Genomic DNA, 16,198 nt, shown 5'->3' with positions numbered 1-16,198 from the left:
CCAGAGATTATTGATAGCTACTAGAAGCTGAGATTTAAAAAGGGCTATCCCTAAGGCTGATGCTCTAAATTCAGATTCCCAAAGCCAATTAAGTATTAGAAATTAATGTTCTGTGCAAGACTGGATAGAGCAGAGATTGTACACTGGTGCATATAGGAGCAGGAGGCACAGGGAATCCAGGGTGGATGATACCTTCAGGACCAGGGATGTGAGGGGCGATACTGGGAGGGTAGAGGGTGAGTGGGTTGGAAAGGGGGAACCGATTACAAGGATCCACATGTGACCTCCTCCCTGGGGGACGGACAACAGAGAAGGGGGGTGAAGGGAGACGCCAGATAGGGCAAGATATGACAAAATAATAATCTATAAATTATCAAGGGCTCATGAGGGAGAGGTGAGTGGGGAGGGAAGGGAAGAAAAAAGAGGACCTGATGCAAAGGGCTTAAATGGAGAGCAAATGCTTTGAAAATGATGAGGACAAAGAATGTACAGATGTGCTTTATACAATTGATGTATGTATATATATGGATTGTGATAAGAGTCGTATGAACCCCTAATAAAGTGTTTTTAAAAAAAGAAATTAATGTTCTGTTCTTTAAATTCACTCCACTTCAAGTATTTTTTTATTATGTCAGCATCAGGAGGAAATTAAGTCAGCTGATATCAGGGATATTTAAAGTTATCTCTCAGATAACCAAAGAGCCCTGGTGCCACAGTGGTTAAATACTTAGCTCCTAACCAAAGGATTGATAGTTCAAACCCATAAGCCATTATGAAAGAAAAATGTGGCAGTCTATATCTCTAAAATTTTATATTCTTAGAAACCCATTTCAAGATGCTTTTACTTTATTCTATAGGATATCGCTATGGGTCAATCAACTCAACGTCAATGGGTTTGGTTTGGTCAGACAACCATGCAGTTTTTATTAAACAAGTGAGAATATTTATTAGGTACTACGAATTAGCCCAAATGGATGGTCTATTCCATAATCAGCTCCTGGCCTCTTTTTGGCAGCATATATTGAGTTTCTCTATCAATTGCTCACATTTAAGTGCTGGTTGAAGCTCAAAACACATAAAGCATGTCCACAAGAGCTGATTTTCCTGAACATCTCAAGAACAGACACGGCACAGTGAACACTATTGACAGAGACCTGATGAACTGTGAGATGACATCAAGAGCACCCACCATACATGAAGAAAAAAGGTATCAAAAAGACAAAAAATAAAAAAGTAATTGTCACAAGATACTCTGAAACTTGCTCTTGATCTACTAGTATAGCTAAAGTAAATGGAAGAAATAATAATAGAGCGGGAAAGAAAATTCCAAAAAGCAGCACAAGAAGATAATTATAATAAACTGTACAGGAACTGGAGTAAGAAAGCAAAAATAAATTAATAAATAAAAGCCAGGCTCCAAGTTACAGTATTGAGATTCTACAGGCAAAATACTAAATGATGCTGGAAGCATCAAAGATGGCAGGAATACACAAGAGTCACTGTACCAAAAATAGCTGGTTTACATTTAACAATTTCAAGAGGTAGCATCTGATCAAGAATCAACGGTACTGAAGAAAGTACAAGGTACACTTAATGAAGACATTAGCAAAAAACAAACTCCAGGAATTGACAAAACACCAATTGAAATGTTTCAACAAGCTGATGAAATGCTGGAAATACTCACTTCTCTATGCCAAGACATTTTGAAGATAGCTACCTGGAAGATATCCGTATTTGTGCCCGTTCCAAAGAAATGTGACCCACAAGAATATGGAAACCATCAAACAATATCATTAATATCACATGCAAATAAAATTTTGCTGCACATCATTCAACAACAATTACAATCATCCACTGACAAGAAATTGCCAGAAATTAAAGCTGGATATAGAAGACTATGTGGCACAGGATGTGTCATTGATGTCGGGTAATTTTTGGCAGAAAACAGAGAATACCAGAAAGAAGTTTATTTATGTTACATTGATTAGTCAGAGGCATTTGACTGTGGGGATCGAAACACGCTATATGGATGTCCATGGGGAGAAAAGGGATTCCAGTAGACTTCACTGTGCTCTTATGGACCTTACACATGGACCAAGAAGCAGTCATACAGAGAAAAGGAGTACTCCTACATTTAAAATCAGGTAAGCTATGTGTCAGGGTTGTATCTTTCCACCATATGTATTCAACTTGTATACTAAGTAAAGAATTCGAGAATTGGACTACAAGAACATGACATCAAGATTGGAGGAAGGCTTATTAACAACCTGCAATATGCAGATGACACAATATTGCCTGTTCAAAGTGAGGAGGATTACTAATGAAGATCAAGGACTGTAGCTATTCATATGGATTATAACTCAAAGAAAAGAAAACTCAGATCTCTCTTAACTGGACTATTAATAACTTCATGATAAACAGAGGATAAAAGTCAAAGTTGTCATGAATTTCATTTTGCTTGGATACATAGTCAATGCTTCTAAAAGTAAGAGTCAATCAATCACAGGATGTAGTGCATTGGGCAAATAGCTGCACAAGATCCCTGTAAAATGTTCAAGAGGGTTCTAACAGTAGCGGCCTGAGGTGACTTGCCTAGATGGTTCGCTACTCACTCGACCCAGAAAACCCTACAAAATCCTGCAAATCAAGAGGGTCGAACCTCCGGGTCTACTTCAAGAACACGCGTGAAACTGCCCAGGCCATCAAAGGTATGCACATCCGGAAAGCCACCAAATACTTGCAAGACGTCACTCTGCAGAAACAATGTGTGCCTTTCCGACGGTACAATGGTGGTGTTGGAAGGTGTGCCCAGGCCAAACAATGGGGTTGGACCCAGGGTCGGTGGCCCAAAAAGAGTGCTGAATTTTTGCTTCACATGCTTAAAAATGCAGAAAGTAATGCCAAACTTAAGGGTTTAGATGTGGATTCTCTGGTCATTGAGCACATCCAGGTGAACAAAGCCCCCAAGATGCACCGCCGGACTTACAGAGCTCATGGTCGGATCAACCCATACATGAGCTCCCCTGCCACATTGAGATGATCCTGACTGAGAAGGAACAGATCGTTCCCAAACCAGAAGAGGAGGGTGCACAGAAGAAAAAGATTTCCCAGAAGAAACTGAAGAAGCAAAAGTTCATGGCTCTGGAATAAATTAAGTTTAAAATAATAAAAGTTAAAGCACTAAAAAAAAAAATTGTTCAAGAGCAAGAATGTCACTTTGAAGACTAAGGTGCACCTGACCCAAGCCATGGTATTTTCAATCACCTCACGTGTATGTGACGATTAGACAATGAATAAGAAGACTAAAGAATAACTGATACGTTTGAATTATGCTGTCAATATTTCGGAATTATTTTTGAATTAATCTATTTTAGAATTAATCCAACCAAGTTGTTTCTCAGCAGACAGAGGATGGCAAGACGTTGTCTCACACACTTTTCTGACATGTTATCTAACAGAAGAAACCAGCCCCTGGAAGAGAACGAGCATGCTTGGTTAAATGGATTGGCAGAGAAGAAAGGAAGATGGCTAAAGAGAAGGATGTCACAGACAGTGCAACAATGCGCTCAAACATGACAATTCTGTGGATGCTGCAGGACTGGGCAGTGTTTCCTTCTGATGTGTGTAGTGGTTGCTATGGGTTGAAACCGATGTGATGGCACTTCATTAACAATAACCCAGAAAGAACTCTTGGGATCACAACATATAAAAGGCCAGAAGAGTTAAGAAAAACCTAAAAGGAAAAAAAAAAGAAAGGAAAGCACTGAAGAAAGAGAGGGTTGGGGACGCCAGTAGAGAATGGTGTGATTATCAACTGTGTTTTCAAAAAAATGTGTAATGTCAAATGTTTCCAAGAGAACAGGAATCCCCCCCCCTCCTACCAAAAAAAATCTAATGCACATGTTTGCGATGGTAGTTTTCAGAAACAGGCTAGAAGGCTGAGATAAGGATAGGAAGAAAATGTATAGGGATAAACTACTATAGAAGAAGGTTAACTGTAACGTAACGTCTGAGGAAATAAAAGATGGGAACTAAGTTCAAATGATAGGATTAGTCATTTCCTGAGAAAAATACTGCTCAGCAGTTATCTTTACTCTTCTAGGAAATACAATTCTCTTTTGGGAAAATCTATCCTATCACACATGTAACTGTGTGGCCTGTGTAAGGGGCCAAGATCTTACACAACCCAGGAGCAAATTATTTTCTCAAGAGTTATCATAAAATCAAATTAGGCCAAATACCTTGCCTGAAATTATTCTAACTAAAGCGGGAGATCTCATACAACTTGTTAGTGGTTTCTGTCAAGGATGACTGTGAGAGAGAAATGGGGAGTCAGTGCTTAAGGGGCACTGAGTTTCTGTTAACCAATGATGAAAAATCTGGATGGTGATGAGGAATTTAACTAATGGCACTCCATAGAAGGCATAAACATGGATGAGATGGCAATAGAAAAGTGTAATGCTGATAAAAAGAAAACTACAAAGCAGAGAAGAGAATGTATTTCCAGTCTCTGAGCTGCCCGCAGTGTTACTCTAACTTTCCTGATGCTCGGTTGTTTAGCACCTCCTCAAATCTACTCCCCATCCCAGTACTCTTCTAATGAATCATCTGTTTTATTAAACATTCAAGTTTTAATAATTGTTTCTAAGCTAAGATCCCTTTTAATGGAACATCAGCATCTAAGTTAATAGTTAAACAAGCGGCCATCTAGCTCAGAAGCAACAAAACCCACATGGAAGAAGCACACCAGCCTGTGCGATCACAAGGTGTTGAAGGGAATCAGGTATCAGGCATCATCAGAACAAAAAAATCATATCATAGTGAATGGGGGCGGTGTTGCGGAGTGGAGACCCAAAGCCCCTTTGTAGGCCACTGGACATCCCCTTACAGAAGGGTCTCGGGGAGGAGATGAGCCAGTCAGGGTGTGATGTAGCAACGATGAAACATACAACTTTCCTCTAGTGCCTAAATGCTTCGTCTCCCCGCTCTATTATAAATCCAATTCTACCTTACAAGTCTGGCTAGACCACAGGATGTACACTGGTACAGATAGGAACTGGAAACACAGGGGATCCAGGGCAGATGATCCCTTCAGGACCAGTGATGTGAGTGGTGATACTGGGAGGGTGGAGATAAGAGTGGGCTGGAAAGGGGGAACCGATTACAAGGATCTACATGTGATTTCCCCCCTGGGGGACGGACAACAGAAAAGTGGGTGAAGAAAGGCATCAAACAGTGCAAGATATGACAAAATAATAATTTATAAATTATCAAGGGTTCATTAGAGAGGGGAGAGCGGAGAGGGAGGGGAAAACATCAGGAGCTGATGCCAGGGGCTTGGGTGGAGAGTGGATGTTTTGAAAATGATGAGGGCAATGAATGTATAAATGTGCTTTACACAATTGATGTATGTATGGATTGTGATAAGAGTTTTATGAGCCACTAATAAAATGACTAAAAAAAAGAAACTAAGATAATAGATATGAAGCTTAAACACATTTACAAAAAGAAATGAATAAATTTAGGAAGTTGATAGGCATTATGTTTTCATTGAAATATGCTAATCAGAGAAAGAAGGAATGAATCAATATATGGTAAAAGTTTAGAATATCAACTGTGGGCAATGGGAGTGGGAGGTAACCATGGATTCGGAAAAGGGATACTTTTTTAATGTTTAGACAGGAACCTTCACCAAACTGTGTAATGGCATTTACTTCCATTTGTTTTTTAAATTAAAGAAAGAACATAAATAAACTAGAGATAGGAGTCTACAAAATGACCAGGGCAGGACAGGCAGTAAGAAGTGAGCAGAGAGAGCTGAAAGGTATTAGCAAAAGAGTAATGGTGCACAAGGTGTAAGCTGGAGCTCAGGAACACAAAACCAGCAGCAGGGAGAGGAAATACGGAGAAAAATAAAATAGTCACGGCCTAAAGATGAAGGTAAATAGTATGGGTTCTGGACTGGAGAGAGGAAGGATAAGAGATGACAATCCAATCACGGAATATTGCAGATGCAGAGTAATTCTAGGGCATTAACACGGTCAAGGATGTGACCACATTTTGCTGGGTTTCTGAAGCAAGGATGCCTCCAGTTAAGACAGCTGTGATAATTTACAATGGGGCTTCAAAAAATTGTGGAGAAATAAAATAAAGATAATGGAATAATAGAATTTTTTTCCTCAACTTTTTGAAGTCTCATGTAGAGACCAAGAGCAAATAAATGACAACAAACAAGATTTCCCACAGAACGTGCAATATAGCTAAGAATCTCAACATCAGAAAAGTTCCTTTAAAACTTGCTTTTATGCGTCTTTTTTTCCATATGCTTTCTCTTGGGAAAGGGGAGTTAGCTGGGGATGGGTTGACACAAGCAGATAATGGCGCAAGATCTTTATTTTGCTTAGTTTCCAAACCACATATAAGCAGGTAATACAGTCCCTGCAGTGGTAAAAGCACAGGGCGGTAGAACTGCCCGTGTGTACATATCTGCTAGGCATTTAAACAAGGCACTGCTCCTGCATAAGTGCAGGAATAAGGTGTGCCTCACTAGTGACTACTTTCTGACGGGTCTGTCCAGCCAAAGGATATAGTCCTTCCCCAGACTCAGTCTGCAGCCCAGAGTTGCTGAGGTGCTATCTACTGAGCAGCAGAGGGATTTTGGGAAACATCACATGGGCTAATTGTTTCTTCCTGCTCCCTGCTCCCAGCTACCCAGTGTGGGAAATGTATGACAGGTTCAGCTGTGCAAGACCCTAGGGTTCAAAAGAGAGGCTGCGTAACTGACATGGCTGCAACCTGCAGCCACTGGGAAATGTTTTTGTATTTGAGTTCCTGTGGACCCCAAACTAAGAAACCACCCTTTGAAAGAGTGCACTGCAGGGTCTCTGTGGGTGGAGCCTAGTGGCTGCAGAGAGGGCTCCTGATTTGGGAGTGGGGATACGTAGCGGGGAACACAGGGCCAGAAGCCACAGGAGAATGAAGGTGGCTCTGACAGAAGGTATTGAAGCCCTGCCTGGGTTCAGTCTGGGAGACAGAGGTGGGCTTGCTCTTTGGTGAGAGGCTGTCTGCTGCCCTTTCCAATCAGGCCAAAGCTCCCTACTATACTACTCAAGCATCAGCCAAAATGTATTTTGAAAAAAGTATTCCCTGTTAACAAGAATAATTTGTTTATTGAAACAAATTTGGTAATTTTTAGAATCCGTTTGCCACCGAAATGCTACCACTGTTGATGTTTGGTGTTAAATGTTCCTCTAGACCAGTGATTCTCGGCCTTCCTAATGGCATGTTCCTTTAGGACAGTTCCTCAAGTTGTGGTGACCCTCCCACCACAAAATTTTCTTTTTTTTTTTAATTAATTTTTTTTATTTTAACAATTTATTGGGGCTGATACAATTCTTTTCACAGTTCATACATACACATACATCAATTGTATAAAGCACATCTGTACAGTCTTTGCCCTAATCATTTTTTTCTCTTTTCTTCTTTTACATTTTATTAGGGACTCAAACAACTCTTACCACAATCCATACATATACATACATCAATTGTATAAAGCACATCCATACATTCCCTGCCCCAATCATTCTCAAAGCATTTGCTCTCCACTTAAGCCCCTTGCATCAGGTCCTCTTTCCCCCCCCCTCCCTCTCCATTCCCCCCTCCCTCATATGCCCTTGGTAATTTATACATCGTTATTTTGTCATATCTTGCCCTATCCGGAGTCTCCCTTCCCCCCTGATCTGCTGTCCCTCTCCCAGGGAAGAGGTCACATGTGGATCCTTGTAATCAGTTCCCCCTTTCCAACCCACTCACCCTCCACTCTCCCAGCATCGTCCCTCACACCCTTGGTCCTGAAGGTATCATCCACCCTGGATTCCCTGTACCTCCAACCCTCCCCACCACAAAATTTTCATTGTTACTTTTTTAACTGTAATTTTGCTACTGTTATGAATCAGTGACCTCTGTGAGTCATTTGACAGCCCCCCAGGGGTCACGACCCCCAGGTTGAGAACCTGTGCTCTAGACAGCTCAGCAGTTTTCAGTGTGTTTACATAGTTGTTATTTTATTGTGTATACAACTTTATGTCCCTTCTGTACTTGACATATAATCATTTTCCCCACTACATTTAAGCAAACCAAAAATAACCTTTCCTTTACTTCAAATTCTCATGGAAACCAGACACTGAATGAATTTAGATTGTGTGATCTATTGCCTGGAAACATTTTTTAAAATGTCAAAAAAAAAAAAACTATTCCTTTAAGTAATTTTTAACAAAGCAACCAATTAGCTCAATTAAACATTTGCCTTGAGTATTGGATTCTTCTAAACAAAGAAATTAACAGTAACCCTAAAGGGCAGAGAAGGCTGAGTTAACAATGGTAGAACACTGTGGGCAGAGATAGTGGGGTGATGACACAATGTGAAGCATGTACCCTTTGTTACTTAATTGCACATGTAAAAGCTGTTGAACATTTTTTCCTTATGTATATTTCATACATATACATAAGTAAAATGAAAAATATATACATTGTTCCATTACAATTAAATTATTCTGTAATTGTAAAGCATAAGCACTTTTATACATTGAAAATTGAAAATACACTATTACTCACTGTCGTAACAGCTGTCTGCCTTGCTTCCACGTTAGCTGGCTATTTTGAGGTGCTGTGGGAGCCTCTGTGTCTTTGGTTTCTTCTGAAAATGTTAAAAAGTTTCACACACATTATTTCAATTTTTGAAAATATTGTCAAACTTCTCTTAGAAGTTTCCATAAAAATATACCTAAATATTTTATAAAGTATTAAAAAAATGTATTGAATAGAAAACATTCATTTAAAATATATTTGTCCAAATGACTATAATCTCAGACACAAAATGCAAACACAAAGTGTTATTATTGTCAAGGATTGAAAACTCAAAAGGACCAAGCTTTGAATGAAATATTATTAGAAATAAGTATTTTCCCCTTTAATTACTAGAATTATGCTAGAGTGTAATAAGCTATTCAAAGTCAATATTGACTGTATTAGCTACATATAAAAATAAGTGAATCATTTAATTATGAGTCTGTTAAACCATTTAAGAATATTGTATTGCACTGATCACAGCATTTTTTTATTTTTACAACTATGAAAGATCTGCTTTGCTACAGGTAAAAGGTTACATTTTCTCAGGTACAAAAGAGTATGCATTTTATTAAAAGCTGTATAATAAATCATATAATAAGGGGTAAATTGTACTTTCAACAGTTATGCCTACAGTAAAACATAAAATTAAATATTGTGACAAATTATATTATGGAATCATTTCCCAATGGTTATTACATTAAAAACATTAAATAAGGGATTGTGATAAGAGTTGCACAAGCCCCCAATAAAATGATTAAAAAATAAAATAAAATACAAACATGGTGAGATAGAAAACGGTATAAGATATGAAAATAATAATAATTTATAATTTATCAAGGGTTCAAGAGGGTGGGAGGGTGGGGGAGAAAGGAAAAAGTGAGGAGCTGATATCAAGGGCTCAAGTAGAAAATGTTTTGAAAAGGATGATGGCAACATATGTACATATGTGCTGACACAATGGATGGATGTATGGATTGTGATAAGAACTCTAAGAGTCCGTAATAAAGTGATTTTTTTAAAAAAGAGTTGTACAAGTGTCCTCAAAAACATTAAAAATTTAAAAATAATAGTTCTGTTGTACATAAAATTGCCATAAATCTTATCAAAACTTAACAATTGTTAGGACTTAAAAGCTTATCCGACCATATTTTCCCAGCCACAAACATAGGCAGTGCTGGGATTAAGAACAAGGTTCTTTCCTAAATTGAATCTGTACATAAATTAGAAGTCAGGTACATTTTATTTCTAAAAGCAATTAGTTAAAATTAGTTGTTTATCTTTGTATAAAAAGTACCTCAAAGTTTTAATGTAATGTAAGCTCTATAATGTAGGTTGGTTTACATTATAACTATTGGGTATACACTAAGTTGGACCTAAGGTGCCTGTATATACATATATATTTCTGTTGGTTTTTTTTTTAGTGGTCCAATGTACAGATTGCATCCTACGTTATTGTGACACCTATGTATTATGCATCCATGGTAATAAATATAACTTAATAGCCCATAGGTAGTATATATTTAACCAGTCCCCTGATATTGAAACTAGCTCCCAATTTCTAGCTATTATAAACAATGTGCTAATAACATTCAAGTTCATCAGAAAAGTACAGCTTAGTCAATTTTTTTTTTAGCTTAATCAATTTTTAAAACACTAGAGTTGGCGGGTAGGAAAAAAAAATCAGGAGCTGATTGATAGCAAGGTCTCAGGTAGAAAGAAAATGTTTTGAAAACGAGGTCGGCAAAAAAAAGAAAAAAGAAAATGAGGACGGCAACAAATGTACAAATGTGCTTTACACAATGGATGCATGTATGGATTGTGATAATAGCTGTAAGAGCCCCCAATAAAATGAATTTTAAAAAATTCAAGCGAAGTACCCAATAACTAGATGGAGTAAGCAAACATTTACCTGAAAAGCTCCCCTTTGCCCTCTTTTGAACGATTCAACACTCCCAAAAGGTTATCAATGCTATATTGGTTTCTAAAAATTAAAGTGACTTTTGCATTTGATATAATTCAAAACATTTCCATCAGTTTCCAAATACACACATGTGCTAACTTGTAGTTTGTTCATCTTGGTTACTAAATGGCATGCTATGTTAATGTATCACTATATTGACCCATTCTAAGGTTGAAGAGATACTGGGAACACTCATACATGTTCTACAGTGAGCTGGTATATGTATTTCTGGGAATGGAATGACTGAGTGAGTCATGGGGTATGCGATGTCCCTTTAATTGTTCCAGCCAGGTCACATTCAGAGCCGCTATTAACAATTTACAATTCCGACACCAGTGTTAAAGTTGCTCTATATCTTTAACACTTGGTAAGACATTGTAGCTATTCTGGTAGGTATCTAATTATATCAAATGTGTCTCTTTAATATGGCACAGAATTGCTCTTTCTATCTTTTGATACAGCTACTTTTATATGGTAGGTCTTAAGCTATACATATCTTCAGAATTACTAAGAGTAATACATACTACGTTCTATACATTATACTTCTGCCTGACCGGTGTTTTGCAACTTTTCATAATTTAATTTTGAAGAGTGGTATACAAAAAAATCAATTTAATATTTAGCGGCACATGCACTTGGTATAAATAATTTTATTCCATTTTGTGCCCACTCTTTTGGAATTTATTCATTAAACATCCTGACTACGTATTTCTACATTAGCAAACACAACCAATTCTGTTATTTACTGTGTCTTCTGCAGATAACATACTTGGATTGTATCATTCCTTAATTTGAGGAAATTTTAATACTCATTTTTTGTTTTTCCAAGGAAGAGACATAATATATCCCCTAGTATCAAAGAGTCATTGAAAAGTCAAATCAAAGAGAAATCATGCTACTCCCATTTTGGTCTCTAGATTTTATAGCTGATGACAACCAAATGACACAAGAGATTCTGCTATGAAACTAGAATTGGAGAAGACCTAAAATTACCAACAATTGTCGATTTGTAACTTTCAGGTAAATAAGAAAACACACTTTTTCTTGCCTTACAAACCAATATCCAAGAAGAGCATAAGCTTCGATCTGAATGCACTGTCCAAAGCATATATACATGAATTTTAAATATTACTAAGACATAATACTGCCAAATTCTGTATAGTGCAAATCACTAACACCCTTTATGTTTTAAGTGCTTAACTCGTTAAGTGTTAAGTTTCTCCTGATAAGAAAGACTTATTAATTCAAATAATGAAGGATGGATCAAGAAATCACCTACAGGTATAAAAAGTTACTTTATTGCCTTCTACCTCTGATTACTATAAAAAATGACACCCCAGCAATAAAGAGATTTCAGGGTAGAAAAAAACACAACAGGACAAGTAATGTCAGGGTTGGGATGTGGAACAAACTACTTACTGATTTTTATTTAATGTTTTTCTACAATTCTAAATAGTATTACATACTATTTCCCACCCACCAAAAAAATCTAGACAATATAATTAATCATCCTCTAAAAAATACCATTAAAACCAAATGGAAGGTAAAGCAACATGGTTGCTACATGAAAATGAGCATTAAACTGGGTAGAGAATAGCGAATAATCTAGTTTACCTGATTCAAAGGTTGGCATTTTCAAATCTCCTTGGTTCAGTTCTGTGCCATATTTTAATTTGTGATATTTTGCCCTGAAATTTTAATTAAAAAATGTTATTTTTATTGCTTTCTGTAGTTCATTGTCTGTTATTGTATCTTCTGATAACAAAGCACGACGTGAATATTTATATTTTAAACTTTATATGCAAAAGAGGTTGAAGGAAAAAATACACTAGTATAAAGAGAAAAAACATAAGTGACAAAAAAGTAATCTTCAGGGAAGGGGTGGGATATTGGTTTAGAACATTTCACATCATATAACAAAACATTTTAACTTAAGGACTTTAATTTACCTGGGCTTTTTTGTTTCTCTTTTCCCATTTAAGAATCAAACCAAACACCTTCAGCAGAGCTTTATATTTTTTAAAGCACATTGTGCAAGTGAGAACAATATTAGTCTGCTTTATTTATATAAGAAAATGAAGTACACCTACCTTTCTTGCTTTAATGCATATTCTAACATTTTTATTCTTCTTACTAAATCCTTCTTCAAGTTTTCTTGGCCTTTTCTTTCTCCTTGCAAAAATGCTATCCGAGCCTAAAAATATAAAAGGTGCATTTCTTTTTAAGTTTTCCTTAGCAATAACTAGTAATAGGATGAAAAAACAGTAAATTTTCCTGTTTTATTTACACAGTGCGATGATTCTAATCAATTCCACTGAACTATACATGAAAAAACCTAATTATAGTTATATTTACCTTAAGATCACTAATGTTAATATTTAATATTTACATGGTCACAAAAGGAAGTTGTTATGAATAGGATTTGTACCTAATTCCAAACACAAACTACAAAAGAACTGAAAATTAGCGTTATGTTCACAAGCAGATTTTTTTTTCCCCAAAAGAACTCTACTAAGATAACCTCAAAAACATTCTGAGTGTCACTGCACTGAACTCAGGTGTTGCCAGTAACTGCTTAAAATGCCATGTGACACTGGTCATTTACTCGTGGGCAGTTTGTTTCTGCAAAATTGCCAGCTCCCTAACCTACTATCTCACCAAACTGGTGAGAAGAACTGTTCATTTGCAGACAGGAATAGTTTCACATGGGCATTTTAAGTAGCATCACCTGAGCTAAGCTCAGTTCATGAATACCAGGAAAAAAAGTATGAGTGTCTGCAGTTTAAACCTGTGTTGTTTGTTCACAAGTCAACTACACACCAATTTTCGACTGTGGGATAGCTCAACTCCCTTAATCCTTGTGCTGATCAAAGGTCAACTATAAGAGAGAGGAAAAAAGGAAGACAATATTCTATATGATTCACTCTAAATAAAGTTGACTATATGGTTAAACTATGAACTTAAACAATACAAACTTACGAATGGCAATTTATAAAAGAGAATGCAAATAAATGATTACCAAGAAAATTCAAGTGAACTGTCACTTCTATGGGAAAAAGACACAGTGATGACCGGTAAGGGTTGGTTGGGGTTGTTTTTAAGGTTCTGGATCACTCCAGGGGTAGTTTCATGGTTCTCCATTTAACTAGTTAAATGAAAACTTGTTTTATGCACATTTTCTCTAAATAATGAATTCACAATAGTGAATTTTGAAATTCACTATTAAGAATTTTAGAGGTGCCCTGGTGGCCTAGAGGGTTCAGAGTTGGGCTGCTAACTGCAAGATCAGGAGTTTGAAATCACCAACCACTTGAAGGTTCTCTAGAAAGACCGGGCTTTCTACTCCAGTAGAAAATTACAGCCTCGGAAACTCACTTGGGGAGTTCTACCCGGTCCTGTAGGGTGGCTATGGGTCATCATGGCAGTAAGTTTGGTTTGGGGTTCTGCTATTAAAAATTTTATATATGAAGAGCAACAACAGATGGTGTAAGATACAAAACAATGATAACAATATATAATTGATCAAGGATTCATAAGGGTGGGAAGGGAGGGGGAGAAGGAAAGAGGAGGAGCTTATACCAAGGGTTCAAGCAGAAAATGTTTTGGAAATGATGATGGCAACATATATACAAATATGCTTGATATAGTGATGTATAGAATGTTTTAGAGCAGTAAGAACCCCAGCCCCTAATAAAATGTTAAAAAAAAGACATGAAAAAACATTTTTTATCTAAAAAAATATTTTTATCTAGGAGAATATTGTTATTGTGAAGGTCCTTAAAGAGGAAAGATTCATCAATGTGATTATTTCAATGAAGAACTTTATAAAGCATCACAAAATTTCACTTTTATTTACCCAACTCAATTTTAATGTTTTCCATTATTGTATATAAAAAATATACACAGCAAAGAGATCATTAACTTGGAATCTACCACTACATTTTATAAAGGTGGCAATTTTTCAGTCTAACGCCTTCCCAGCTGAGCTATTTTGGCTCACACAAAGGTGGCAACTTTTTTTTAAAATTTATAGTGAACTTTGTGTCTTTGGCTTTTTTTTTTACATTTTATTAGGGGCTCATACAACTCTTATCACAACCCATACATATACATACATCAATTGTATAAAGCACATCCATACATTCTTTGCCCTAATCATTTTCAAAGCATTTGCTCTCCACTTAAGCCCTTTGCATCAAGTCCTCTTTTTTTTCCCTCCCTCCCCGCTCCCCCCTCCCTCAAGAGCCCTTGATAATTTATAGACTGTTCTTTTGTCATATCTTGCCCTATCCGGAGTCTCCCTTCCCCCCTTCTCTGCTGTCCATCTCCCAGGGAGGAGGTCACATGTGGATCCTTGTAATCAGTTCCCCCTTTCCAACCCACTCACCCTCCACTCTCCCAGCATGGCTCCTCACACCCCTGGTCCTGAAGGTATCATCCACCCTGGATTCCCTGTGCCTCCAGCTCCCATATGCACCAGTGTACAGCCTCTGTCCTATCCAGTCCTGCAAGGTAGAATTCAGATCATGGTAGTTGGCGGGAGGAAGCATCCAGGATCTGGGGGAAAGCTGTGTTCTTCATCGGTACTACACCGTACCCTGACTGACCCATCTCCTCTCTTCAACCCCTCTATGAGGGGATCTCCAGTGGCCGACAAATGGGCTTTGAGTCTCCACTCTGCACTTCCCCCTTCATTCACTATGGTGTGAATTTTTTTTTTGCATGATGCCTTATACCTGGTCCCTTTGGCACCTCGTGATCGCACAGGCTGGTGTGCTTCTTTCATGTGGGCTTTATTGCTTCTGAGCTAGATGGCTGCTTGTTCACCTTCAAGCCTTAAAGACCCCAGACACTATCTCTTTCGATAGCCGGGCACCATCAGCTTTCTTCGCCACATTTGCTTATGCACCCGTCTGTCTTCGGCGATCGTATCATGGAGGTGTGCAGTCAATGGTATGATTTTTTGTTCTTTGATGCCTGATAACTGATCCCTTCGGGACCACGTGACCACACAGGCTGATGTGTTCTTCCATGTGGGCTTTGTTGCTTCTTAACTAGATGGCCACTTGTTTATCTTCAAGCCTTTAAGACCCCAGACACTATCTCTTTTGATAGCCGGGCACCATCAGCTTTCTTCACCACATTTACTTGTTCACCCGCTTTGGCTTCAGCAGTTGTGTCGGGAGGGTGAGCAGCGTAGAGTGCCAATTTAGTAAAAGAAAGTATTCATACAGTGAGGGAGTGCTTGAGTAGAGGTCCAAGGTCCTTCCGCCACCTTAATACTAAAAAAGATGGCAACTTTTATGAACAATTTCCATGTGCAATTTCAGTAGATTAATACAGGTTAAGAAATACATATTCCCAATTTTTGCAACTGTTCTCCTTTTGCATACTGGTAAAGGCATTTACTTGGGACCATATTTTTTATATCACCTAAGCATACTAAACAATCAGCACATGATTTATCCCATGAGACTACGTATGTTAATTTTTGGTAGCGGACAACTTTTTAACAGCCACTAGAGGTCGCCATTACAAAACGTTCAACATTGACTCCACTGGTATCAACCTGAAAGGTGATCTTGCAATTACAGTAGTTTCCAATGTTTC

The 16,198-nt window shown here is 37.7% G+C and overlaps 1 protein-coding gene across 1 annotated transcript in view; it reads right to left on the bottom strand.

Moving 5' to 3' along the window:
* Positions 1-16,198, bottom strand: part of STRN3 (striatin 3) — an 86,962-nt gene that overhangs the window by 46,346 nt on the left and 24,418 nt on the right. Inside the window, exons 2-4 of the mRNA XM_075532067.1 lie at positions 12,679-12,782; positions 12,203-12,276; positions 8,614-8,695 (exon numbers count right to left, since the gene is read on the bottom strand). Coding sequence (XP_075388182.1) covers positions 8,614-8,695; positions 12,203-12,276; positions 12,679-12,782 — 260 coding nt within the window. The remainder of the gene's footprint in view (positions 1-8,613; positions 8,696-12,202; positions 12,277-12,678; positions 12,783-16,198) is intronic.

Source organism: Tenrec ecaudatus, chromosome 14 (assembly GCF_050624435.1).
Source record: "Tenrec ecaudatus isolate mTenEca1 chromosome 14, mTenEca1.hap1, whole genome shotgun sequence".
NCBI classification, from domain to species: domain Eukaryota; kingdom Metazoa; phylum Chordata; class Mammalia; order Afrosoricida; family Tenrecidae; genus Tenrec; species Tenrec ecaudatus.
This window is presented reverse-complemented; position numbering and strand designations above follow the sequence as displayed.